At 40.2% G+C, this 25,687-nt stretch overlaps 2 protein-coding genes across 3 annotated transcripts in view; one reads left to right on the top strand and one right to left on the bottom strand.

Moving 5' to 3' along the window:
• mtrex (Mtr4 exosome RNA helicase) overlaps positions 1-8,035 on the bottom strand; it is a 13,559-nt gene extending 5,524 nt beyond the window's left edge. The window contains exons 1-17 of the mRNA XM_086097351.1: positions 7,886-8,035; positions 7,540-7,680; positions 6,988-7,054; positions 6,844-6,906; positions 6,452-6,564; positions 6,195-6,369; positions 5,565-5,655; positions 5,350-5,474; positions 5,154-5,252; positions 4,455-4,575; positions 4,254-4,385; positions 3,240-3,319; positions 3,062-3,172; positions 2,894-2,995; positions 1,425-1,550; positions 553-703; positions 308-480 (exon numbers count right to left, since the gene is read on the bottom strand). Of these exons, the coding sequence (XP_085953477.1) occupies positions 308-480; positions 553-703; positions 1,425-1,550; positions 2,894-2,995; positions 3,062-3,172; positions 3,240-3,319; positions 4,254-4,385; positions 4,455-4,575; positions 5,154-5,252; positions 5,350-5,474; positions 5,565-5,655; positions 6,195-6,369; positions 6,452-6,564; positions 6,844-6,906; positions 6,988-7,054; positions 7,540-7,680; positions 7,886-7,983 (1,968 nt within the window). The 5' untranslated portion in view covers positions 7,984-8,035. The remainder of the gene's footprint in view (positions 1-307; positions 481-552; positions 704-1,424; positions 1,551-2,893; positions 2,996-3,061; positions 3,173-3,239; positions 3,320-4,253; positions 4,386-4,454; positions 4,576-5,153; positions 5,253-5,349; positions 5,475-5,564; positions 5,656-6,194; positions 6,370-6,451; positions 6,565-6,843; positions 6,907-6,987; positions 7,055-7,539; positions 7,681-7,885) is intronic.
• dhx29 (DEAH (Asp-Glu-Ala-His) box polypeptide 29) lies at positions 8,022-25,687 on the top strand. Of its 2 annotated transcripts, none has more exons than XM_086097350.1 (29): positions 8,022-8,347; positions 9,071-9,144; positions 9,234-9,347; positions 9,542-9,671; positions 9,748-9,884; positions 9,955-10,107; positions 10,692-10,818; positions 10,910-11,068; positions 11,262-11,439; positions 11,524-11,644; positions 12,780-13,175; positions 13,524-13,790; positions 14,946-15,089; positions 15,160-15,336; positions 16,199-16,339; positions 16,423-16,567; positions 16,968-17,088; positions 17,174-17,258; positions 17,330-17,418; positions 17,577-17,705; positions 17,803-17,878; positions 18,398-18,622; positions 18,704-18,840; positions 18,911-19,001; positions 19,271-19,552; positions 19,626-19,757; positions 22,538-22,634; positions 22,697-22,753; positions 25,222-25,687. In XM_086097350.1, exons 1-28 carry the CDS (start codon positions 8,164-8,166, stop codon positions 22,750-22,752), a joined length of 4,167 nt encoding a protein of 1,388 aa, XP_085953476.1. In that variant the 5' UTR covers positions 8,022-8,163; the 3' UTR covers position 22,753; positions 25,222-25,687. The 2 variants fall into 2 exon arrangements, with proteins under 2 accessions (XP_085953476.1, XP_085953475.1); XM_086097349.1 differs by having other exon boundaries at positions 22,697-22,757.

Raw genomic sequence — 25,687 nt, 5'->3', positions numbered from 1 at the left:
TTGAGAGATATTGGGTGTGTGTGGTGAAAGTGGTATGAGAAACACAATATGAGTAAGAATAAGCGCGCAAAGTGATTGAGGGAGGAAGGGGTGAAAAAGAATCTGAGAGTGATGGTGAGAAAGAGTTTGAGAGCATTAACAAGTGACTGAGCGATTATGAGAGAGATATTAGGTGTGTGTGTGGTGAAAGTGTGAGGAATAGAATCTGAGGGTGTGACAGTGCGTAGGAAAGATGGTTTAAGAGAGATTGATAAGATCTGGTGAGAGAGCAGTTAGCATTAGCACATAGCACGGAGGACGTGGCAACCTTGACGAGGCGTCCAGGCTGCAGGAAGGGCAAGCAGTATTTGGGCTTGTGGATGAACTCCTGGATTTCATTTCCCAGCTTGGCCAGCTGCTGGCGAATCTTGAAATAGGTGACCACGCTCTCCTCGTTGGGGATATCGATGGCGTGGTACTCCTTCTCCAGCTTCTTAATTCCTGCGCGGGGAAACGGCAGCCATTTTGAGAAGCGTCCCACCTCACGCGACAGAGGCGGCCCGACAAGCTTACTCTCGACGACGCCGGGCAGCGCTCGGTAGTGTTGGAACTGGTAGAAGGATTTCTCCAGCATGTACTCGGGGTTGATCTCCTCCACGCGCAGCAGGTTGAGCACCATGTTGTACGTCAGGTGGAAGGCGCTGTTCAGCGGGTCCGCCGAGCCCTGCGTGACAACATCACATTCCCAATCAGTGGACCGCAACAGGTGGGGCCACACGGTTACATCATATTGCACACACACACATACATAAATGCATATAATGTTTCTAAAGCAAGGCTTTCAGTCAAATACAATTTCATAGTTAACTCGCATTTAATCACGCACACCTGTTCTAAATGTACAAAAAATATATATTTTCCATATGGTTATATTACATAGGGTTACCAAATACAAATGTGATTTTATCTTTTAGTTAATTGATACAGTAATTTTATAGTCATTTGTAAAGTTACCGATACGCTTAACAGTTAGGGTTAAAAGATGTCAAACATTGAGTCAAAGATTTGCGTTGAGGTAATTTTCTACCACTGGGTAGCATTAGTGTTTCATGTTGGACGTTGGTGCCAGGAACACTACATTTTTCTTTTCAAATTCAGAGCAATTGTTATTTGGAACTTGAAGCAACTCATGGACTGCAGGCCATCCGTCCCCACAAATACATGTATTTTTACATTTATTATTGCTAAATTGTTATATCCTTTACACAACATTGTATGTACTACAATCGCATTTACATTTGTAATGACTCGTGACATTGTATTTATTGCTTCTTAATGCCATTTAAGGCATAAAGAATGACTTTTAATGTCCTGTTAAAGTCGATTTGACAGATGTTCCATATCGTGATTTGGATTTATTTATTCATTTTAAGTCCCCATTCTACCTTAAGGAGCTGTTTGCCCACAGATGGACTCATCTTCTCGTCCACCATGAAGATAACGATGCCTCTGTCGTCCATTCCTCTCCTGCCCGCCCGCCCTGACATCTGGATGTACTCACCTGAGGTAATCTACAGACAACATGGAACCAAACTGCAATTTAAAATATATTATGTAGAATGGATCAATTTTAGACATGCATGGTAGCAAAGACGGTTTTTGAGTTGCTGTTCCCGTCGTGATCCGTTCCGGTCAGGCATGTGACGGGTCGCTCATTATGCTGCAAAACCCTCTAAGAGCGATTGTGTGCGTGTGTGTTAATGTGAGTGCCTGCGTGGAGCTTTGGCAGCGTTTTGCAGCACCAGATGTTCCAGATGAACTTCTTGGAAGGCAGATCTCATCTCAATTCCTTTCCCTTCTGACTTGCGTGTGTGTGTGTCTGTGTCATATTGGGTTAGTGTGTGCGCGTGTGTTGTGATAAATACGTGGCTCTGTATATGGCGAGTGGAGCAGCAGACATTCGCGACCTTATAAAGGCCTTTCAAAGAGGCTGTTGTGTTTATGGGTTAGAGGAGTGGATCACATCCCAAGTTCACATAGCTTGCTTATCGTAGGACTTTAGCAGGGGTGGTCAAATCCGCCTGATTGAACTTTTGAAGAGGGACAGATGGGCTAGGTCATTCGAAAGGGAGGTGTAAAATAAAAAGGAATTAATTTCACTAGTATGATAGTTTTATTTTGTTTTTATCTGTTTTCTAAATACAATTAACCAATAAAAAAAATAATTAAATATAAAATGTGTACAAATTCATGTGTTTTCTGGCATTGTTCAACATTAAATTATAATTAACACATTTGTAGAATGGTTTTATTTGACTAATTTATAGTTAACTGTCCTTTATGTAAAATTGATTATTTAAAAAAATAAAAATAAAAAACACACACTGATTTTTAACATTTTAAAAACAGGGACAAACCTCATAAGCATTTTACACAAAAATGGGAGATTGCCCAGAAAATAAATAAATGGAAAGGGAAAAAATTGTTGAATCCACAAGAGCTGAACTCTCCACTGTATTTACAATTGACTAACCAATTATCTACATCACGAATGTAAATCTTTCATATTTTAAATTTAAAAAAACTCATTCATCGCAACTGAATAAAGAAATACATTTTGATTAACCAATGTTAGAAAATACAGAACTCTTGCTGTTTTAAAGGAGGTATACGTCTATTAAATGAAATCTTGTTTATTTGTCATTATTATTGTTTGGTTCACTGTTCCTTTGGTAAATTAATTGACTTTGTTTCACAGATATTTTTCAAGTGCCTAATACATAAAGATGAGTCGAGTACTGCAAATGCCTGGTTGGCCGGATTGAAAAGCGGTAGGGGCCATACGTGGCTTTGCAGCTCGTACTTTTGCACCTCTCAGGTTTATAGGATGTGTGCGTTTGGCGTGTGTTCTTACAAAGCGGTGATTCTTGCCATCAAACTTGCGGGCGCTGGTGAAGAGCACGGTGCGGGCCGGCATGTTGATGCCCATGGCGAACGTCTCAGTGGCAAACAGAGCCTGGAATGGCGAGACGAAACAATGTCATTCCAATTATCTCCATCACCAGTGCGATGATGTCAGTACCTTGATCAGGCCTTCGGAGAAAAGGATTTCGATGGTCTCCTTCAGGATGGGCAGAAGACCGCCATGATGGATGCCGATGCCTCTCTTTAACAGCGGCAGCACGTGCTCCACCTGATCGACGCCATTTTGTTTTTAACAATCTCATCACATGACGCCGCCATTTTAAGATGATTCTTACCTGGGGTAGCTTCTTGTCCTCATCTGACAGGCAGTCCACCGCGTTGTTGAACACTTCCTCCACAAGGCGCTTCTCTTCTTCTACAATTAAAAAAAAAAAAAAAAAAAAAGAATTATACAATCTTACTTTTTATCTTCATCACCTTTATCTTATCGCAAACATTTTTAAGGGATAAAGGAAGAAATAGAACACTTTATTGCATGAAAAATTCAATGTAAAAGACACTTATAAAGGCAGTTGAAACTTCACGGTAACCGTGACAAAATAACTCCAGTCTAGTGATTGCAATATGACCGCATCATCATGTAAAATCGGCCCAACCAATAAAAACACCTACTCCCCAGGTACCAGTCAAATGCTATGATCTGTTAACGATCACATCCATCCCAAGCAGGTTTAAAAACAAAAGTCCTTATTTTCCCCCCTGCGAAAAATGTAGTTGTCATAAGGGAAAGATAGAAAGAAGTTTATCTGCCTCTCAGAGGGCATCCTCAATAACTGACGCTAAACACACCAGTAGTCATAATTACAGTAAATAATTATATTAAAAAACACTAAGAAAATAGCAAGTACTGTACGATGGAAAGTGAGCTCTCATTCTTGTGCCGCATTACAACTTCTTCCGCTGCTAAGCAAATGAGTTCATTATGCCCCGTTCATAAACCTTAAAGCATTGTATGACAGTAAACACAGGAGACCCCCCCCCCCCCCCCCTCTTTAGTCCAATAAAATCATGTGAGACCTCCTGCAACATGTTTTTATTTCCTGGCAAATCTTGTTTGTTCTCACAACATCACAAAACTGAAAAACATCCTTTGGTGTATTGTAATGCAACTTTGGCAGAGTGGTCAACGAGGGTCCAGGGACACTGCCGGGAAATTATTTCCCATGTGAGGACTTTTACGAGTGTGTCTTTTTTTACCCCATTGATATGTTAAAAACACAGTGGGATTTCATCATTAGAAAGGATGTTGTGAAGTAATGTTATTTTAGCGGAACCCAAAGGAGCCATACCCTTGTTGAAATCCAGCTTGGCCACCTGCAGAGCATATGCCTCACATTCCTTCTTGCTGAAACTGAAGATGATGACAGGCTGGAAGTTCCTCTCCATGATCATCTTCACGATCTTGAACACGCTGGACGGCCCTGAGGATGTCAAATTCGTTTCAGCGTCCGACTGGATTCAAACGGTGTCATTACTGACCCTCCACTCACCTTTTGTTCCCCCTTTGCGTCCTTTTGGGTCCCATTTGCCACACGAATTGCTGCACCCAGAATCCCCCGCGTCTCTCAAAACCTGCATGGCTGTGTTGAAGTTGTCTTCCCTGAAGTCTCCCTGATGAAACACAAATATGATTGAATGAATATGATCAAAAAGATGAAAATTGCCAGATACAAATATGAAATAAAATAGAGAAAAAAATTACAATGAAAAATACAAAATAAGGTACAACAAATTGGTAATATTTCCAAAAACTGGAGTACAAAAAAATTAAATTTTAAAATCTATAAATAGATAAAAGAGCAAATGGGGTAAAAACAGGGAGCTGTTTAATAAAGTACTGTAACATTTTTTTATAAATAATAATAACAGGAGCAACTGTACTATAAATCAACCCAATAAAAAATTAAACTGAATTAAGAAAAACATAGTACATTGATAATTTAATAATAAAATTGTGAAGAAGAAATGTGCTGTATATTTTATGTTATACAAAATATAATTTCTGAATAGATTAAATTTTAAAATGTTAAACTAAATTTCCAAAACTGCATAAAAAAATGATACATAAGTAAGTTGAGCTTTAAAATAAAAATGGGATAAAGTGGTAATGTACAGCAAACAAACTAATATAAATGATATTTTTGAAAAGAAAAAAAAAAGATTACAAATAAAAATGTGCTGTCTCTTACATTCTCATCCACCACGAGGTGGAGTCCATCGCCTCCTGCTGGGAAAACATAGTGTTGCAGCGGTGTAGGTCGGTAGTCTGTGTAGATCACATGGCACGGCTGCAAAAAAAGGTGCCAACACACCCTGTAAGTTGACAGGTCGCGGCCGCTGAACTGTATCCAAGTTTAAAAGACCACAAATGTGGAACAATAGTACCTGCTTATGAAGGTGACATATCCACTCGGCAAACTGCCTGGCGTTTGGGATGGTGGCCGACAGAAAGACGTAATGCACATTGTCGGGAAGCAGAATGATGGTTTCCTCCCATACCACGCCACGTTCTAATAGTAAAAGAATGGGAATGAGACCAACTCTTACGAATCACGTCCAACCAAGGCTTCTTTTTTTTCTTCTTTTTTTTTTACACCCACCGGCATCCCTCATATAGTGGATCTCGTCAAAGACGACCCACGCCACTTCCCTCATGATCTCCGAGCCGCGGTACAGCATGCTCCTCAAGATCTGCCAGGCAAAATGTGATGAAACATTGATAATTTAACATGCCCTCGGTCAAAATTGACACAAGCCATAGTGGAAGGCTCCTTATTGGTCAAATTGACCCAGGAAATTGCTGCTAGTCCTGGAGTCAGTCTGAACAATGCCATTGTGACCATAGGGGTCAATTTGGTATGGAAAAGTTTCACTAAACATGCACCAGGTCAACTTGACCCAGGGACCTTGCAGTTCCTGGGTCATTTTGATCCAGGCCATAGTAGAAGGCCACTCACATAGATCAAATTGACCTAGGAAAAAATGTTGCTTGTCGTGGGTCAATTTGACCCAGAACCAGCAATAATTTCCCAGGGCATGATGCCAAATAACATCATTGCTTGGTCATTATGAACTGGAACACACTTAATCAACTAAAAGTCTCACAAACAGAAGAAGTGGTAAAAAAAAAAACGTACCCGGAGGTCAATTTGACCTTTACTTATTAAATTTGAATAATATGACTGCTGTTCCTAAAGTAAGAGGGAGGTTCATTCATGATGGCGACGCACCTCTGTCGTCATGACAAGGCAGGAGGCGGTGGGGTTGATGGTGACATCGCCCGTCATCAGGCCCACGTCTTGAAACTCCTCATACATCTCCCGGTACTTCTGATTGGACAGTGCCTTGATCGGGCTGGTGAAGATGACACGCTGTTTCTCGCGCAGAGCCAGCGCGATGGCATATCTACAAGGGGGAGATAGTGAACAAGTAAGCACAACAGCAAATCAGTGATTTTAGTAAACTGAGAATGATCGGCGGTGCTCACTCGGCGCAGACGGTTTTGCCGGCCGAGGTGTGCGCAGAGACGAGCACAGACTGATTGTTGTCGATGCACATAATTGCCTCCTGCTGAAAGGGGTCCAGAATGAAAGGATATTCCTGTTAAGACAAAAAAAAAAAGGTCACTTTTATTTTTTCTTTGGCTTTTTTTGTGATACTTTATTCCAAAAGGAGAACTCTCAAGGCTTGTAATAGATGCACATTAGGTTATGCCATGTACACTCAACTAACATTCATAGCAGTAACTTAGTGGTTTTATTGTTTTTACGCTTTTATTTAATGAGTGGTTTTGTTATTTTTGTTACAATGTTATTTAAAACATGTCCCATTTCCATAATTTCCTACGGGAACATGCATTTTAAATAAATGTAATTATACCTTTGCGGCATTTCCAACTCGAGCTTTGAGAGGTTTATATTCATCACTAGCAGGCAGAGCGACCTGTCGGGGTACAGAAAAAACAAAAGTTAAATTCAAGCAGCTCAATCAAGGCTATAAATCCACTAGAAATGTATTACTCGCCTCATGTGAGCAGCCTTCCACCGTCTCCACTGGCTCCACTTTGACTTGTGGCATAAATTCTGAAAGACTAAAGTAAAACAATAAAAACAATTTAAAAAAATTATGATTGTTGCCTTGCTGGCTGCACATTTCACTGCTCTGCAAAGTGTTTTAACCCAGGGACGGCAGCAGACCGGTGAGTCCTTTTAATTGGCCAAATGGAAGACAAAATGCCAAAAACACAGGACTGGAAATTCATGTACTTTTAAGATCTAAACGTCAAATCAGAGTAGCAAAATTGGCATGTCAACTAGTCTTTTCAATCCCTACCATAACCATAACAGACAGAAAGGGGGATAATTACATTACATTGTTTGGGGATCATAGTTCTGGTTACAGTATATTAAAAGTTTAATTATCTTTTTTTGTGTGTGATGTCAACAATTCAGTGGGTTATGGTGCCTAACCCTCGCAAACAGCTTGTGTTGCCTGTATTCTGAGCACCCTGAAGGAGTGTGTAGTGTACCACAATTAATGACATAACTACATATTGGTTGCCAATTAAACGCTCACTTTAGGTCATTGGCAGAGACCGGGTCGAGGCGAGGTTTCTTCGCGAAGCCGAGATCCTCTCCGCCGTCACTGTCCGGTGACTCCCTCTTGATCTTGGCAGCCGGAGCAGCATCGTTGTCATTATTTGAACCTGCTGCATGCCTGAGAAAGAGACCATTTCGACAACTTCAATTGCAGTGGCTTGAGTAAATGTTAAATCATGACGTCTCAAATAGTAGCTAGCTCGCTAGCCAATATGGGGACTTTACAGCGCATGTGAGGCTAGCTTCACGAGTCACGCTCCTTCTCGTATTTAAAGAAAAAGCTAAATTAGTGCAAATCCGGCGGCACTAAATTGGTATCTTACCCTGTTTCTAGAGCGACCGAAGTTGGCAGCTTCTTGCTCGTAGTAGGCTTCTGTTCGTCGTCAAACACGCTGAATAAATCTCCAAAGGGGTCCGCCATGATTGTTGTAAGGCACTCTTCCCACAATGCAACGCGGGTATGGAACGTCAGCTACGGTGGCCGCGTGGTTCTTAAAAAAACGTTACCCATTACACGCAAGACCCGAATGCGCGCCATAGCGTGGTTTATTATCATTTTTAGGCCCACAAAACGGTCTTTTTTTAAACCGTGAGTGACCAAATGGGCGGTAAGAAGAAGAAATCAACCCCGCCGATGGTCGCTGTTACCGCGGGCCCGGCGGGAACTGCGGCGGCATCAGGCCGGGCTAGTGCTCCCACAGTCGGGAACGGTGCGACGGACGAGCCGAAGAAGCAACCGGGGAGCAGCAAGCTGAGCAAAGCAGCTAAAGACAACAAGTCTAAAGGTGATATGAAAAATGCGTCTGTCTATTTTCAAACTGAACTTCAATAATTAAGGTAGTTTTATCGTCTAATATGGTTCTATCGTCTGATTCTTTAATTACAACCCAATGGGGACGCATAGGTTCACCGGACACTACATTAGGTACACCTGCAACACATTTTTGGCAACCTTATCGACACGAGTATGTCACGTGTTAGAAGCAGTCCCAAGTATGATGTGGTCTACGCTACTACAAAAATACAATAATGTTGAACAAATGTTTGCATTGCTTGTGTTTATACAGATTCAGAATAGACGCAAATGGTTGGTTGCCACATGGTTTAACAATATCTGTCTTGCATTAGGGTCTTTTTTTGTTTTGTTACTAAGACATTATCCACTAAATGCAGAGCTGGGTGTGTAAGGCACAAACTGTAAGTGCAAAAGCAAGCAAATCATAAGCAAGTCTTTAGACTTCACCTTCAAGTTTCAAGTATAGTGTCAAGTTACTATGGCAAAAATCAAGCGAGTCCATTTCTTACAAATTATATTTGCACATACATTTTTCAATCATTTTCACTACTTGCATTAATTAACTATACTGAGACATCGTTCTTTTTAATAAGTCTTTGTATTGGCTATTATTTGACACGGAAGTACCTTGCTTTCAAAACCATAAACAAAACAAATTACACACTGTCTTGTAAACAGGCCAGACCTGTAAAGTCATGTACGTAATTTGCAGCTCCAAAGACGTACAGTATGGCCAAAACTGCCCAGGTGGACACAGGTGGTGTGTCAGACAAATCCGTCCTGAAAGTAAGTGGGATTATTAGTTATGTATTTAATGTGATCTGGTGCACCTCTTATTAAATGTTGTGTGTTTTGGGGGGATGCGTCTGCCATAGGTTTCCATCCAGGCCGACCTGGAGAAAAAGATCATCAAGCTGATCAATGACTTCCGGCAGGAGAACGGTGACAAAGGGCCCGTGTCAGGAAGACTCACCAACAAGAAACTTTTGGTGAGGTTGAACACAATCACACATTTTTGCTTGGGCCATATATAACCATTATTAACTGTGCATGCTGTGTTTAAAGTAGCATTTTAACATCCTTAAGTATAAAAATGAATAAAACAACTGTCTGAGGGTAAATCAAACTTTTTACCGACGTTGCTGTGTTTATCCCAGAACATTCTACTGTTTTCTGCATGTAGGATCTGTACATGGCCCTGCAGAGGTTCAACTTCAAGCGGGAGCATATCGAGGAGGCCATGAAGAGCAGCGTGCTGTACGGCGGCGATCTCCACTCTGCCCTCGACTGGCTCTGCTTAAACCTTCGCGATGGTAACCGACGGCGTGCACGTATATTCTGAGGTCATCCTTCTTCGAAGGTACTCTATGTAACATGTCGAATTTGCAGAGGAGCTACCTGAAGGTTTCAGCCAGCAGATGCAGGAGGAGAGCCAGAGGAGCAGGCCTAGGTTCCAGCCTCCTGCTCGGCCCCGAACACCTAGCCCCGAGCTACCTAAAACACCCCCTTCCAAAGAAACCAGCAAGGTGTGCCGTTGTAAAGGCAGGATGGAGTCACGTCTTGCCACATATCCTAACCGTACGTGTGTTTTCCAAGGCATCCGTGAAGGATGATGATGATGACGCACGCATGAAGGATTGGATATTAAGGTACGCCGAGCAGAGCAGCGATGAAGAGGAGGAGGACGAGGAGGAAGAAGGAAAGAAGATGTCGCAACGCAACCCGGAATTGGACCAAAAGTTTGATCCTGTAAGTGTAATTAATCATGCTTATTATTGGATTTATACACTTATTAGACCATGCTGGTACTTGTTTTAATTACGGCAAGTATATTTTAAAGGTTGCACTGAAAAGTCAACAGCAGAAAATTATGGGAAACTGTATATTCTCGAGACTGTATTCTGGTTAAGAAAAGCTCTTAATGTTATGCCTTATTCTATGAAAATGTATAGGATATTATTTATTTATCAACCCCTCTACCCCACCTCACCCCCACGGATAGTCTAAATAAATTTAGAATAAAATTAAGAACTAACATTTTAATATTGTAACATAGATGTTTCCATGTAATATATGGTTTTACACTTTTTCATTACTTTTATTTTTGTAGAAATTACTACATTACATATGTTTCTCATAATTATGACTTAATTCTGGTCCTTCTGTGCCTTATTTCTCATGGTCTTATTTAGTTGTCCTTTTCAGGGTGGCATTGTACTCATTTGTAATATTGCAAAGTGACAGTTTTCCATTTATTTAATTTTAAAAACCTATAGTTGTCTCTTGTATTACTTGACATGTTTGAACTGAATCTATTGATATTTGGATTGCAGAATGACAGGTATTTGATCCTGACTGCTCAGCTATACGATGCTAAGGAAATGGCGATGGCGGCTAAAACCAAAGGAGACAAGACGACTCAGCGGATGGCGCAAGACAGAATACGCGTCATACAACAAGGTTCTTAACATTTTTCTGTGCTTTTCAACGAGTTATTTCGTGAATATTACAATGAAAAGACACTTTCTGTATTTTTACCAAAATGTGTTAGAAATGAAGCCACTAGAGTCGCACCCCGTATTTAACCCGGCCATTAAAGTGGTGGAGGCACCCCAAAAAGAAAAGACGATGCCATCCGTCAATGACGTCAAAGAGGCAATCGGTTTCAACTTGTTTGAAAGGGGAGAAAAAGAGGCCCCGGCAGATAAAGGTATCGCTTACAAACAAACATACACACACACTTCTTTTCATTTTTTTTGATTGTTTGTTGCCTTTTTTTGAGTTGGCTGGTCAAGTTTTTCTTGATTTTACCCAATTTAAGGACTGGGTTTGTTGTGAATCGGAAATCTTAATGAATTTCTTAATTTAGATTCCTTTTTATTTACTGATGACCATGTTCACAGTCATACAACAGAAGAAGAAGAACGAGCCAAAGGACATTCGTAACTTTGACTATACAGCACGTAGTTGGACAGGCAAGTCCCCGAAACAATTCCTCATCGACTGGGTGCGCAAAAACCTTCCCAAGAGTCCTCCGCCGGCCTTCCACAAGGTGGCTGCGGGCAGATATTGGAGGTGCAAGTAAGCGATGTTTTTTTTTTTTTTTTTGTGCTCTCATGGGTGGCGTTGACTGTGTTACATTGATTTTTGCTCCACTGACTCGAGGGTGCGCGTTCAGAGGACGGAGGACGTCTTGGAAGTTTGTCCGACCATCCTAACTGAAGACGGCATGCAGGCTCAGCATCTGGGTGCCACTCTGGCACTGTTCAACCTGGTGAAAGGACAGGTAGTGCACGTTTACCAACAGGTGGCGCTGAACAGCACTGCATGTGGAGTGGGGAAATATATTTGCCATGCAATAAGTCTTAAGATTTAGAGGTTCATGTCATGCATATAGTAAAAAAAAACAATAACACAATTGAAAAAAACATGCGATGAAATACTTCCTTGCAGGCTTCCCTTGGCAACAATAGAAAAGCTAAATAAAAAAAGATATCTAAAACAAATAAATAATTATACAAATATATTTTTTAAAGATGCTGTACAGAAAAAAAAACAAGTAATGCTAATTTATCAATTGGACAAATATTCATTCACAAAATAGTTGTACCTAATGTACCTTTAAAAAAGTAGTAGATATATACAAACTTTAAAAGAAATGTATTCTGCTTTTAGTTTTTACCTGCCATGGTCCGAAAATGTGTAAATATTTATATAATAAATAATTTTACTTTCGTAATTATTACAATTTTAAATTAAAAAAATAAACAAAAATACCGGTGTGTATGTATATATGAATAATATTTTATTGGAAGTATTTAATTTGGACTAAAATGAATAATACATCAAAAAAATATATTAATTATAAATAAAATGGTCAATTAAATAAAAGGAAAGTTTCGACTGTAACTACGATTCTGTGAGTCCCGGACGACCACTAGATAGCGGTCGGGAGGGACGAAATATAACATTTGATTTCAAATGTGAAGAAATAAAACAAACAACATACACATACATAAGACCTTTAAAATGTTCCCAAAATGTATAAATATCTATATGAAAAATAAATCCTACATATTGTAATAGCATTTTAGCTTATTTGTGACTTTGCAAAGGGCCTGGCTGCTCACTACAATATGAGCAATAGAATTCCTCAAATGTCAAATGCATACTTGTGTTAATATTATATTACTGTACTGTAGATTTTTTTGTTTGTTACTGAAACATGTGCATAAACAAGCAAAATCTTACATTCATCCATTGTGATAATAAGAGAGATGTTCATATAAATAAATAGCTTGTTGCTGATAGCAAGAGGGCTATCAACAGACAAGAAAATGAGCACATTGCTACTTAAAACGCTGAGTTGTTTGACTTCATTCCCCTTGTATTCATTTTTATTTATGCGATTACATCTTTAGTCGGTGCACCAGCTCCTCCCTTCAACCTACCGGGACGTGTGGCTGGAGTGGCGTGACGGCGAGCAGCAGCAGCAGGAAGAGTCGCGCAGTGCCGCCAACAAGCCCCGCGACCAGTTCATTGCCCGACTCCTGACCCGCCTTAAGCAGCAGCAGCAGCACCACCACGGGTTAGAGTGCCAATCCGAGGGCCCGACCCAAGTTGGCAATGCTGCGGAGGAGGAAACCGAGGACTCCTGGGAGAACCTGGCCTCTCTTGATATTGCGGAGAAAGGAGGAGGGGCTGTGGAGGGCAAGATGGAGGGAAGAGGAGGTGAGAGGGAACAGGAAGGTGCATTGCAGACGTCAAGAGAACTCCTCATGAAGCTCAGGACGTCCCCCCTGGCTCAGAGACTTCTGGTGAGACATGCGGCTACTGTGGGTATAAAAAGTCTACACACCCCTGGTCAAATGTCAGGTTTTTTTGTATATATAAAATGAGGCCAAGATTAATCAATTCAAAACGTTTTCCCCTTAAATGTGACCAACAGTGTAACTCGTAAAGCTCACTTAAAAAAAAAAAAAAAAACACATCTCAGAATATAGTAATATAATACTAAATAATATGCAATGTTTTTTCTTTAACACCTGAAAAAAGATGTACATTGTTTTTATCTGCAAAACATTATGCATTACTTTATGCATATTTAGATAATACTTTTAGTTTGCATTTTGGGATTTTAGCTTTATTTTTTACGTGTCCTCAAGGCGGAACGAGAGCAGCTTCCCGTCTTCCAGCATCAGCAACGCGTCCTGGAGGCCCTGCTGCGCCACCGCGTGGTGGTGGTGGCCGGCGAGACAGGCAGCGGCAAAAGCACGCAGATCCCACAGTTTCTTCTTGACGAACTGCTGCTTGGAGGGGAGGCGGCCCGAGCCTGCAACATCGTCGTCACGCAGCCCCGACGGATCTCCGCCATGAGTCTGGCCTGCAGGGTCAGCCAGGAGCTAGGCTGCCAGGACGGGCCGGGCTCAAAGGTGAACTCCCCTTTGTAGGCAGTTGCATGTCATGGGATGTCAAAACATTGAGGGTTTATTACGGTCACAATTTAAAGCTGCAAAAATATAAGGATAAATATTGAAATCAAATGAAGACTTAACTTACATTTCAAATACATTTTAACCTGCAATAATAAAATGCAAACAAAAATATTTGCTAAAATTTTAAAAGAAATTCCAAGAATGTGTAAACAAATTCTGGTAACTAAATTTTCAAGATAATAGCTAAATTAATACCTAATAAAATTTTGAGCTGAAGTTTCCAGAAAAGTTCCACTAAAACTGCAAGAAAATGTAAACCTATATTTAGCACTAAAGCTTTCAAGAAAATCTTAACTAAAATTCTTAACTAAAGTTTTTAAAATTAAAATATCAAGAAAATGTAACAAAAGTTCAAAATGTTCTTAAGAATTTGTCAACAAAATATTTTTTTGACAAATTCTTAAAAACATTTTCAACTGATATTTCATGAACTTTTTAATTAAAAAAATTCAGTAAAATGTTGCTCTACAATAAAAAATGTAGACAAAAATGTGAACTAAAATTATGAGAAAATTGCACCAAAAATATTGCAACATATTTTAAACTAAAATGTCAAGAACATGTAAACATTTTTTATTTTTTTACTTTAATTATAGAGCTGTCAAACGATTACTTTTAAAAAATCTGATTCATCAAATTTTAGAATTTTGATTCATCACTGTGTGGGTTTTCACCGGGTGCGGCGGTTTCCTGCCACATGGGAAAAATATGCAAGGCTCCAAGATAGGGCTGCACAATATATCGAAAAAATATCAATATCGCGATATTGGCCATAACTTTCATATGGAATTTTATGCTTTTATCTGAATTAATTAACTAAGGTTATATTGAGTTTACTTATTTTACTGCATGAACATTTTTTATTATTTCATTAGTAATAAAAATGCCGTTTCTTTAGGTACATGTTAAACATTGCAATAATATCTATCGCTATATTCAGCAACTATATCGCATATCGCATGATTTTCCAATATCGTGCAGCCCTACCACAAGATTTAAACCCTAAACTTCCGAACTGTGAAGCAGACATGCTAACCACTAATCTACCTTGCTGTCTACCTTTACACGTACATGTATTTTTCATCTCTTCAGTCGTCGCTGTGCGGCTACCAGATCAGGATGGAGAACCAATCGAGCGAGTGGACTCGCTTGTTGTACTGCACCACCGGAGTTCTGCTGCGGAAGCTCCAGCACGACCGACACCTCAGCACGCTGACACACATCATAGTGGACGAGGTACCTGAAACGCGCCCTGGCAAAAACTCTCAATTGTCATTATTTATTATTATATTTATTATGTATGCAGGTGCATGAGCGTAGCGTCCAGTCCGACTTCCTGCTCACCATCCTGAAGGACGTGGTTTCCAGGCGGGCAGACTTGCATCTGATCCTCATGAGCGCTACCGCCGACTGCCACAAGTTCTCAAACTACTTCAACCGCTGCCCCGTGCTCAGCATTCCGGGACGGACCTTCCCGGTGGAGGTGAGCACAGTTAATTATCGGGACCGGTGATGATAGATTATAACTATAGAAAAGTAAGTAAACATCCTATCAAGTACTGAGTCCGTATGACTTTATCTCATTCACTCCCAGCCATTTTCACTGAAGCAATCCCGTTCGCTGTTTTACTGGGTTTTGACTGATTTTGCAAGGCCCACAGAATATTGTGTTCTATTGCTATAAAAACATTGAACTTACCTCCAAAAAGTATCTTCTATCATCAGGAAAAAAAATTATATTTCTATCCGTTTCTGTTTTGCAGCAATTAGCGTTATATAGCTAAGTTTCATCATTATTTAAAAATGTATTTAGAAATGTGAGTAATGAACTTTTTTTCAACATGGCCCCTGGTTGATCTCGTTTGCTCTGCTGCTACCTGGTGGCCGTTTGTGTAATAACCATTTCTTCAACCGTTCTTTGTAGTTGAGAGGCTGCATCAAAGCCTTCTGTATGCTCTAGCATAAAAAAATGCAGAAATACATATTTGGGACACTTAAGACATTTCTAATAGAACGTATTTATAAGTTTTTAGGAGCAAATGAGTTAAAAGGCTTGTCCTGGCTTGGTGAGTGACATGGGTGTCGGTAAATGAGAGTTTAGAATTGGCTGGCCGTTGAGTAATCGGCATGAGTTGTGGCCTTTGGCAGCTCTTGTTTGAATATGCTTACTACAAGTGGTGCGTGTGACTGCAGTAACATTGCTTTGTATGGAAAAATCCCTGCCAAGTTTCAAGGCAGAGATTTTCTTCCTTTTTTTGTCATTCAATTATTTGAATTGTTCGCTTAATTGCTGCAGCCCTACTTTTACTTTAGTTTTATTTGACACCAGTTATTTATGCTTTTAGGTGTTCCATTTAGAGGATATAGTGGAGGAGACGGGCTACGTCCTGGAGAAGGACTCGGAATACTGCCAGAAGGTTCTGGAAGAGGAAGAGGAAGTGAGCATCGCTGTTACGCAAAAAGGCGGGAAAACATCACAGCACCAGGTAAAGGCCCGCTGTCGTCAGGCGTGACGCCATCTCGCGTTGTCTACTGACAAGCGTCCATATCGGTTCTGGTTGATTCTCAGGAGGTGATCATGAGGGAATCGTCGCTCGGCTGGGATTTAGGTCCTGACCTGGACCACTTCAGCTGCAGGACTCGTCAGGTGCTGCAGTACATGAACCCCAACAAGATCAACATGGAGCTACTGGTGGAGCTCATCGGATACCTCGGTACCACACAAGTGTATAATGGTTTAAGTATTTGGTGCATGTTTAGTCATATCATAGTGAGCAGCCGGGACAGAGATGTTTATATCCGCAATACACTCCATTAGTATCAGTCATGTGCAAAAAAATAAAATAAAAAAATGCATAAAAAGGCAAAGAACGAATATAATTATTCTTCTAACTCCATTTTAAGAATGCCCCCCCCCCCATTTATAATTTTTTTATTTATTTAAATATTGTATTAATATTTAACTAAGTAACATCTATTTACATACAATTGAATGGTGAATTTTAAAAATAAAATACATTTAAAAAAATCCTTACTGTACCAAATTTTATAAGGGGCAAAAATGGTAAATTATATACCGTACAAAAATGTTTTTTTTTTTTTTGTGGCTTCTAGATAAAGCTCCTCAATTCACAGCATTGGATGGCGCCGTTCTGGTCTTTCTGCCCGGTCTGTCTCACATCCAGCAGCTGTTTGACTTACTGTCCTCAGACAAGCGCTTCAAGGATAAAAACAGGTGATGCCAGCACTCGAATGTAGTTCACAGAAAAATCCAAACCACATTTGATTGAATGATGAAAATGTTGGCCGTCATTTTAAAGGTTCAGGATTGTCGCTCTGCACTCCACGCTGTCATCAAAGGAGCAGTCTGCGGCCTTCACGGTGCCCCCGGCTGGCGTCAGGAAGGTGCTGTACCTTGGAAATGCAGCTTTTAAAAATAGGATTACGAGAATTCATGCTTTATCTTTCCTTTCTAGATTGTGTTGTCTACCAATATTGCAGAGACAGGTGTGACCATTCCCGATATTGTGTTTGTCATCGACACGGGAAAAACTAAGGAGAACAAGTAAGGGAAATGTGCTGCGCTCTTGATGGTCCTATTAGGAGTTAATGTCATTGAGTTTTAGTGCAGTTTGATTTGCAGCACTATACAGTAGAATCCCATTTGTCATATTCATATTGTATTAGTACAGGAGGACAATGGGTGTGTAATGTGTCATTCAGATACCACGAAAGCAGCCAGATGAGCTCCCTAGTGGAGACGTTTGTGTCCAAAGCTAGCGCCCTCCAGAGGCAGGGCAGAGCAGGACGCGTCCGCAACGGCTTTTGCTTCAGACTCTACCCAAAGTACAGGTAAGCTGGGGCAGGCTATGGAAGGGCCGTTACAATACCTAAAATAAAAATGATCGCTGTATGATGGATGTTGTTCTCTGAATGTGCTTCTCCTCAGATTTGATGCATTTTTGGACTACTCCATTCCAGAGATACTTCGGGTGCCCCTGGAGGAGCTTTGTCTTCATATTATGGTAAAATAAAATGGCTACCTCGGCCAAGGTAGTACTATTTTATTGAAATTTGTAAAAATAAAAACAAAGTATATAATGCATAGTAGACAATTATCCAACTTTTTTTTTATTACACAACTCTAACCTTCCCTATTTTTATGATGTAAAAAAAACACATCCTGTATATTAAATAATAGAACATTTATAAACTTAAAGACCAAACCTTACCCTACCACATTTTTAAATGTGTAAAACAAATCAATAATAAGTCATAAAAAATCTAATTTACAAAAAAGGTCAAACTAATCAACATCATTAATTGGTAAAGAAAATATTGTATATGAAACTAATAAAATAAAAATTATTGACATTTTAGAATGGGCATTTAAATTATTATCAAACAAATAAAATTATTTTATTTATTTTTTTGCCATATTTTTTACAATAGGCCCAAAAAAATTATACTTTTTTTTAACCCAGTTTTAAAAAAAAAAATCAGAATTTTAGAGTGTGTGTGTTTTTTTTATGTTTTTTTTTTAGAAATGCGAGTACGGCTCCCCGGAAGCGTTCCTGAGCGGCGCCCTGGATGCCCCGCAGCCTCAGTCTGTGATGAACGCCGTCAACCTGCTGCGGAAGATCGGAGCCTGTCAGCCCAGCCACCACCTGCTCACTCCGCTGGGCCAACACCTGGCCAACCTGCCGGTCAACGTCAAGATTGGCAAGATGCTCATCTACGGCGCCATCTTGGGCTGCCTGGAGCCCATCGTACGTCCTCCATTTTGTTTATTTTCATCACGGCCGACTTTGGCAGTGTTAATACGCTAAGCGGCTGTGTCATATTTCCAGGCGACCATCGCGGCAGCCATCACGGAGAAGTCTCCCTTTTCCACGCCCATGAACCGGAAGGAGGAAGCCAACCTGGCCAAAGCTGCGCTCGCATTGGCCAGTTCTGACCACATGACCATCTACAACGCATATCTCAGGTACGGACAAGCCCCCATTTTACAATTTTGGAAAAATGTGGGTTATAAGTGAGAAACAACCATGTTTTAGCTGGAAGAATTCCCAACACGAAGGACTCAAAGCAGAAATGTCCTACTGCCGGAAACACTTCCTCAACCGCGCCGCACTTACCACAATAGAGGTAAGACCAAAATCAGACTCCTGTGTTTAGACCGGTAGGGGCGCATAGAACATACTATTGCAAAGTACATTTTTCACTTCACTTGAATGCCCCTCATTTATCCATCTTGACATTCTTATTGTAATTTTATTTTAACATATTTATTGATGGCAACACAAACATAAAGATAAACCAAACAACTAAATACAAAAAAAAAAAAAAAGATAAATGTGTGTTCAAAATGCATCAAGTGAAATTAGCGTCCTTAATCAATTATTTCTCCAACGCAGGACGTGAAGCAGGAGCTGATGAAGATGATGGAGCAGGCGGGCTTCTGCTCATCGCGTGCACCCCAGGCCCTTGCAGCATCCAAGCCGCCCGTGTCACTGCTGGGGGCTGCGCTGACGGCAGGCCTGTACGACAGCGTGGCGCGCATCTTGTGCGTCAGCTCGGTGGATGCGCTGGAGCGAGTGGCGTGCTCGGCGGAGACGCCGCAGGGCCGAGCGCAGGTGCACCCGTCGTCCGTCAACCGCAACCTGCAGACGCACGGCTGGCTGCTCTACCAGGAGAAGGTCTGACGGCTCACCTTGTTGTTTATTATGTTATTGATTTCGGTATTGATAAATATATTGAATTTGTCGTCAGGTGAAGTACACCAAGATCTACCTGCGAGACACCACTCTCATATCTCCGTTCCCCATGCTGCTCTTTGGAGGAGACATTGACATTCAGCACAGGGAACGCCTCATCACGCTGGACGGATGGATGCACTTTCAGGTCACTACCAATCATATAGACAATTTTCAATGATTGTTTTCCAGTCAAAACTAGACATTTTTGCATAACAACGCTCTGATCTAAGCTAGGCTAAGCTAAGTTGCTGTGATCTTGTGTTTTGATTGTAATACAGTAAAGACAGAACTTCTATTCGGTATGGTCTGAATTACTAGCAACTAGTTGATATTTTTCACCATTTTCCAGTCAAAGCAAGACTTTTATCCTGGGCTAAGTCTTTCATAAGCTAGAAACAGCTAACAAGCTGCATCCTATATATTTTTTTAAAAATATGTTCTTCATTCAAATACAGACTTTAACAAGAGCTAACATAATCGCTACACACTCATTTTAACTCTTTGACTGCCAGACGTTTTCAGAAAAGGGATGCCGCCAGTGCCAGCCGATTTAAGCATTTTGACTGATTTTCAAGGTCCACAGAAAATGTTCTGTTTGGACTATGGAAACACACGTACTACCAAATGAAAGATTGGACTTTCATCTTTCATCAGAAAAAAAGAGTTTGTTTCTACCTTATTCCGTTCTTTAGTAATCAACAATAGAAAATGGTTAGTTTCATCCGATTTCGCTTGTTTTGAACTCAAATACGGAGAAATCAAGCTTTTAGTGAAACGATATTATTTCATGCATTCTAGTGAATTTGACACTTCTTTTTGTCCATGAATGATGCCACAAACACCTAAATAGTGCTTTACTTCTATAAAACACTACCACCAAGAATGAAAAAGTGTTTTTTGATAGCAAAATACGTTTATTTACATTCAACAGTGTAACAATTTGACAACAATTTGGCAAACTATTTACAAATGTGTGCAACTGTGGTGCTATTTACAAATATGTGGATGTTTCAACGACAGTTTTTCTTTTTGTAACACTCTCCTGCGTGCAAGGAGACGCAACAGCATTTGCACAAGATTGCCTCTTCGCGTGCGCCACTTTCTTGCCGGCCGTTTTTTTCCGGGGAATAGCAAGTATATACTGCAGTGTGTCATCAAGTCTAATATCAGGATCATGCTACGGTTACGTTACGGTGGTGTTACGTCTCGCTTCCCCGTGTCCTTCAGTTGCTATACCGGGTTGGTAGGGGATGTTCTGATCCACTCCATTCATGGTGGCATCGTAGTCCAGAAACAGTGTCTTCTCCGTGATCAGACTGTACCCGCTCCTCCGATGAATATGCATTGGACTCGGGGTACTCTTCATTGTCCGATCGAATGTCCGCTTGTGCAGCTCCGCGTTTTCCGGCCTTAGCAGCGCTAGCCGCGCTAGCCGCGCTTTGCCGGTGGGGCTTACTACGTGTTCATAACAGTCACGTTGGCGTAGAGCTTCATCTTCTTCATCATCATCAATCTGCATTGGTCGATGCCAACTCTCCATCGCCCGATCGAATGTCCGATTGTGTAGAAGTACCCGGCCGGCTATTGTGCGCGTTTTCCGGCCTTAGCAGCGCTAGCCGCGCTAGCCGCGCTTAGCCGTGAGGCTTACTACGTGTTCATAACAGTCACGCCAAAGCTTCCAACTTTGGCGTAGAGCTCGTTGTCATCATCATCGTTGACATCAATGCGCTTTTTAGTATTGATTGATGCTTTCCGTCTTTGAAAAAAATGCTCAAGCTGAGCTGCTTGTAACCGGTTGCTTGGTCAAGCCATTGTGGCTTGGATCAGCCATTGTCTCCTCAACACTCTAGCTCCGCCTCACGTCTTCTACTGACGCCCACGGTGGGCGGCCCATCCAACCTTGTGCAAAGAGAGTCATCGCTGCCCTCTAGGGGCCAAAACGAGTCTTTGACTAATCAGATCAGCCTGATTCTTTCAGCACAGCTGCCCAAGGCTTTCCTGCACCCGTTTTTGAAAAAAAAAAAAAAAAACATAGGGGACGTCTTTTAACGTCCTCGGCGCCCTTCCCTAGGTTTATGCTAAACGTTTTATAACGTTTATGGCAGTCAAAGAGTTAAACATAAATGTAAGATATATTTTACCTTATTCAGGGCCATTTTTTATGTAAGCTAGGCTAGGATAACAAGCTTGAAGCTGGTATTTTTGACGGTTTTAAAGTTAGGGCTTAACTAACTTTTTCCCAAGTGGTCTTTTAGACTTTTTGATTGATTTTCAGCCAGAACAAGGATTTAATGTATGCTAGGTTAAGCTACCTTGACACAATCTTGATTATTGACTGCTTCAGTCAAAACATTTTTTTAACACAAGCTACATCTAGCTAACTGCTCCGTGGTGAACCTTTGGTCAAACTATGGACTTTTATCTTAAGCTAGAGTTAAGTAACTAGTTTCAGTCATTCTACTTACTTTCTAGCCAAAACAAGACTTCGATATAAGCTGGTGTTTGACCCTTTTCCGGCCAGAAAAAGACTTGAGACTCAAGGTGGACTTTTGGACCATTTTCCTTTTTAAAAAAAGAAAGGGAAAAAAAAGACCTAGCTATACATATATATATTTTTAAATGTCCAGTCAAAACAAGACTGTAACTTAAGATAAGTTATGCTGAATTGTTGGACTGTTTTCCAGTAGAAGCAGACTAGCTAAAGGCAGCTAAATAGCTGCTATCTGACTTGACGGTTTGCTAGTTGAAACAAGCCCTTTTCACACGGCTTAATAGCTCTTCGTTTTTACAAGCTTTCCAATCAGAGTCACGTCTAGGTAGGATATTTTTCACTGCGATGTTGCAATCACTCTGGATTCACACATGATTTTTCTCTTTTTCTCAATTTATCTTTTTACGATTTGATGTTGTACTATCGCTCTATAGGCTCCTGTGCGCATCGCTGTGATCTTCAAACACTTGAGGAAGCTGTTGGACTCGTTGCTGGAGAAGAAGCTGGAGAACCCGCGGATGAATTTAGAAGGTAAAACCAAACCCCTGTCCTTGCCATATTGATATTAATAAGTTTTCTCTTCATTCGTCAAGGTGAGAGGACCATCCAAATCATCTTGGAGCTGATCAAGTCGGAGAACACTGCGTAATGTGGGTAAATGACAAAATGCTTGATGCTAGTATGAAGAACAGATGGTCACTAAGGATTTTCATTCATGGTAATAATTAGTAAATCAAGCTGAACTGTCATTACTAAACACTGTCGCAATAAAGTATTTTTTATTCCAGTGACTTTCCATACAAAATTTTTAGAAAAAGTATTTATTTATGAAAGAAATGTAAATACAACTTTGATTATTTCATTTTAATATGAGGATTGTATCTCTTATAGTGATTGGGTTTATTAGATGTCATTTTTATTGTAATTTTATAATAGTGTCAGTTCAAATGCATTATAAAAATTAGTCTGTCCACAAAAGTGTACACACAGTATGCCTACAAGTCACACACTGTACTGTACACAGTAAACACACACATACTGTACATAATAACATGACGGAGTTCAGCTCCTGTTGATAAGGAAGTTAAGAACGGTAATAAACAACATGATGGAAGCAAGAGAAGGAAATTTTAAAATGTAAACACATCAACTTTTCCACCTCAGAAATGTTTTAAGTTGCATAACAAGGTAATCGCATAACAATGAGATCATCTCCACTCGAAAATGAAACTGCAAAACAAACAAAACACAATTTGCATAACAGACGGAAAGTCATAATCACAATTTCCATTCGGCAAACTTACATGCAAACAGTAGTCCTGATTCCACTTAGTTACTATACTTTCATTACTAATCAATTTGGAGACGGCATAAAGGTATGAAAATGGAGACAAGTGAATTTCACATTAATTTGCCAATAATGATAATATTGTCCGTTATTTTTTCAGTATTGATCTTGAGTATAGCTACGGAAAATCTATTTTAGAAACAGGTCTCACAGTATGACAAATGTTTCAATATCGTGTGTGTGCGTTTGTATTTTTATTTATGTATAGATGTACAGTATATTTAGCTCAGCTACCATTTACCTTCCTCATTGGTTTAAACGTAGTCCATAACTCATTATGTTGTTGTGACTTTTTGCGATATCAACCGCGATCAGAATCATGTGACTTTCAGAAAACAACACGGGGCAGGTGAACGCGCAGGCTGTGACGTCACATTGTCGTCACCGCTAAACACAATTAGGAAGGGGCTGTACCATGTGCCACGGGCTGTGATCGGCATAGACATTTATCATCATCAAGCTTACCTTTGCTGCGATAGGTAAAGTGCAGCCGCCATGTTGAATGTGTTAGGTGACTGGTTTTCCAGGAAACTAATGTCGAATTCGACACCATGGCGCTCATGAATTCAAACACACAAGCATTAATGTGATGCTCTTTGGTAGGTAGTGCTTGATTAAAGCCCAGTTCATTATTGCATAATGCGTTACAGTACAGGGCAGAGCTGACACATCCAAAATGGCTGACACGTTGACGTATCGTCACAACGCTCAAAGTCGTTGTGTCTTCCTGTACGTGTGTCTACGGTGGCACAGGGAGAGAATTCCGCTTCCGGGTTGTGACGCCATCGCTGTTATATAAACTCGCCGGGCTATGAATAGTCTTTAGCATTTCACTTGTTGACTTTAAGCGCACACAACGAAGGTGTACAAGTTAATGTCCTCGTTGGCACGTTGATAAAGATGTCAGGCCAAGGTGAGTGTTGTTTACTCTTTGAGATGTTTGACCTTTTCCGCATAAGAGAGGTGTCTCATTCGTGTATTTGATTCCAAAAGCAAGTAAAATACGCTTATCGTTTAGCTAAAAGTCGATCAAGCACGCTAATTTGCCTAGAGTATTTTTCTAAATACGTTTGCAAATTTACCTAAATGTTACCTAATTTTATAGGCTCATTGATAATAAAAAAAAAGGTGTATTTTTCATAATTTTAAATGTATTTATTTTACTGTATACCTGCAAAATAAGTACTGCATTTTTAAATTCTAAATTGTGTTCATATTTATCCATAATTTATTCATTGTAACGTAATGACATTATTTTACTGTTTTTAATTTGTTTATAAATGTTTTGGGGGATAGAAAAAAATGTTGAGCACTGAGGATATATAACTTGTTTTATAAAAATATCTAAAATGTACAGTATTTTATTAAATCTTTTGTTTAATTCTGTTTTGTACTTTTTAATATTGTGTATATTATCACTGTAAAGCTCCCAAGTATTGTGTATTTTTTTTAACATATTGAAAATAATTATTTAAACTAAATCCTCAGTATGATTTTACATTTTTATATGTTACTGTATTATATGTAATATTTTGAATACCTATTTGAAGTCTATTCATTAATAATTGAAATTTTAGTTTAAGTTCAGTTTTATTAGTAACAAAGCCGATGACTTGAATCTCGAACCATGTTTTAATGAAAATATTAGTAATAATGTGTTAAATGTTTCTGGGCTACTGTATTTACAATAATTCCTCCTGACATGTTATTAGTTTGCCCATCCTTGTATTGAACTAGTTGTTGACTAAATTATTCACAAATGTCTTCCAGCATTGACAAACAACCCTCGTACCCTGCCGCCATCCCCCTCCCCAGCCATCGGCGTCGGCCTGGAGCTACGCCATGTGGGAGACCAGCTGTACTGTATCTGTTGCCTCTTGAAGGCCCTGACCAAGAACCACAAGACCCTGGACAAGTCCAGCGGTACATGATGACACGGCGAGGAAGGATTCGCGGAGGCTGTACAGAGGAAATGGGTGTGTCACCCTGCTGGAGAACCTGTTGGATGAGCTACCTCGGAGGTCGTGGATGCGAGACGCCTTCATTGGAGGCTGAGCGGTGAAACATGAGGATTGGCCAAAGCTGGGATGGGCGATCTCAACACCAATATGACCCGGGGAAAGGATTTTTTTTTATCCAAGTCACCTCGGAGGAACTGTTCAAATTAGTAACGTACAAATGATCATCGTACACTTGCTTCTTTTACAATTTGCAAATAAAACTCATGTTTGTCTGA

The sequence above is a fragment of the Leptonotus elevatus genome, chromosome 15, assembly GCF_054856555.1.
Source record: "Leptonotus elevatus isolate MCC_2025b chromosome 15, RoL_Lele_1.0, whole genome shotgun sequence".
Classification (NCBI taxonomy): Eukaryota; Metazoa; Chordata; class Actinopteri; order Syngnathiformes; family Syngnathidae; genus Leptonotus; species Leptonotus elevatus.
The sequence above is the reverse complement of the archived record's forward strand: the minus strand, read 5'-3'. Positions and strand labels throughout refer to the sequence as shown.

Coding starts and splice junctions, on each gene's coding strand:
- dhx29 (XM_086097350.1), top strand. CDS start 8,164: ATGGGCGGTAAGAAGAAGAAATCAACCCCGCCGATGGTCGCTGTTACC. Junction 8,348..9,070: donor TAAAGACAACAAGTCTAAAG/GTGATATGAAAA, acceptor CGTAATTTGCAG/CTCCAAAGACGTACAGTATG. Junction 11,645..12,779: donor TCAACCTGGTGAAAGGACAG/GTAGTGCACGTT, acceptor TTACATCTTTAG/TCGGTGCACCAGCTCCTCCC.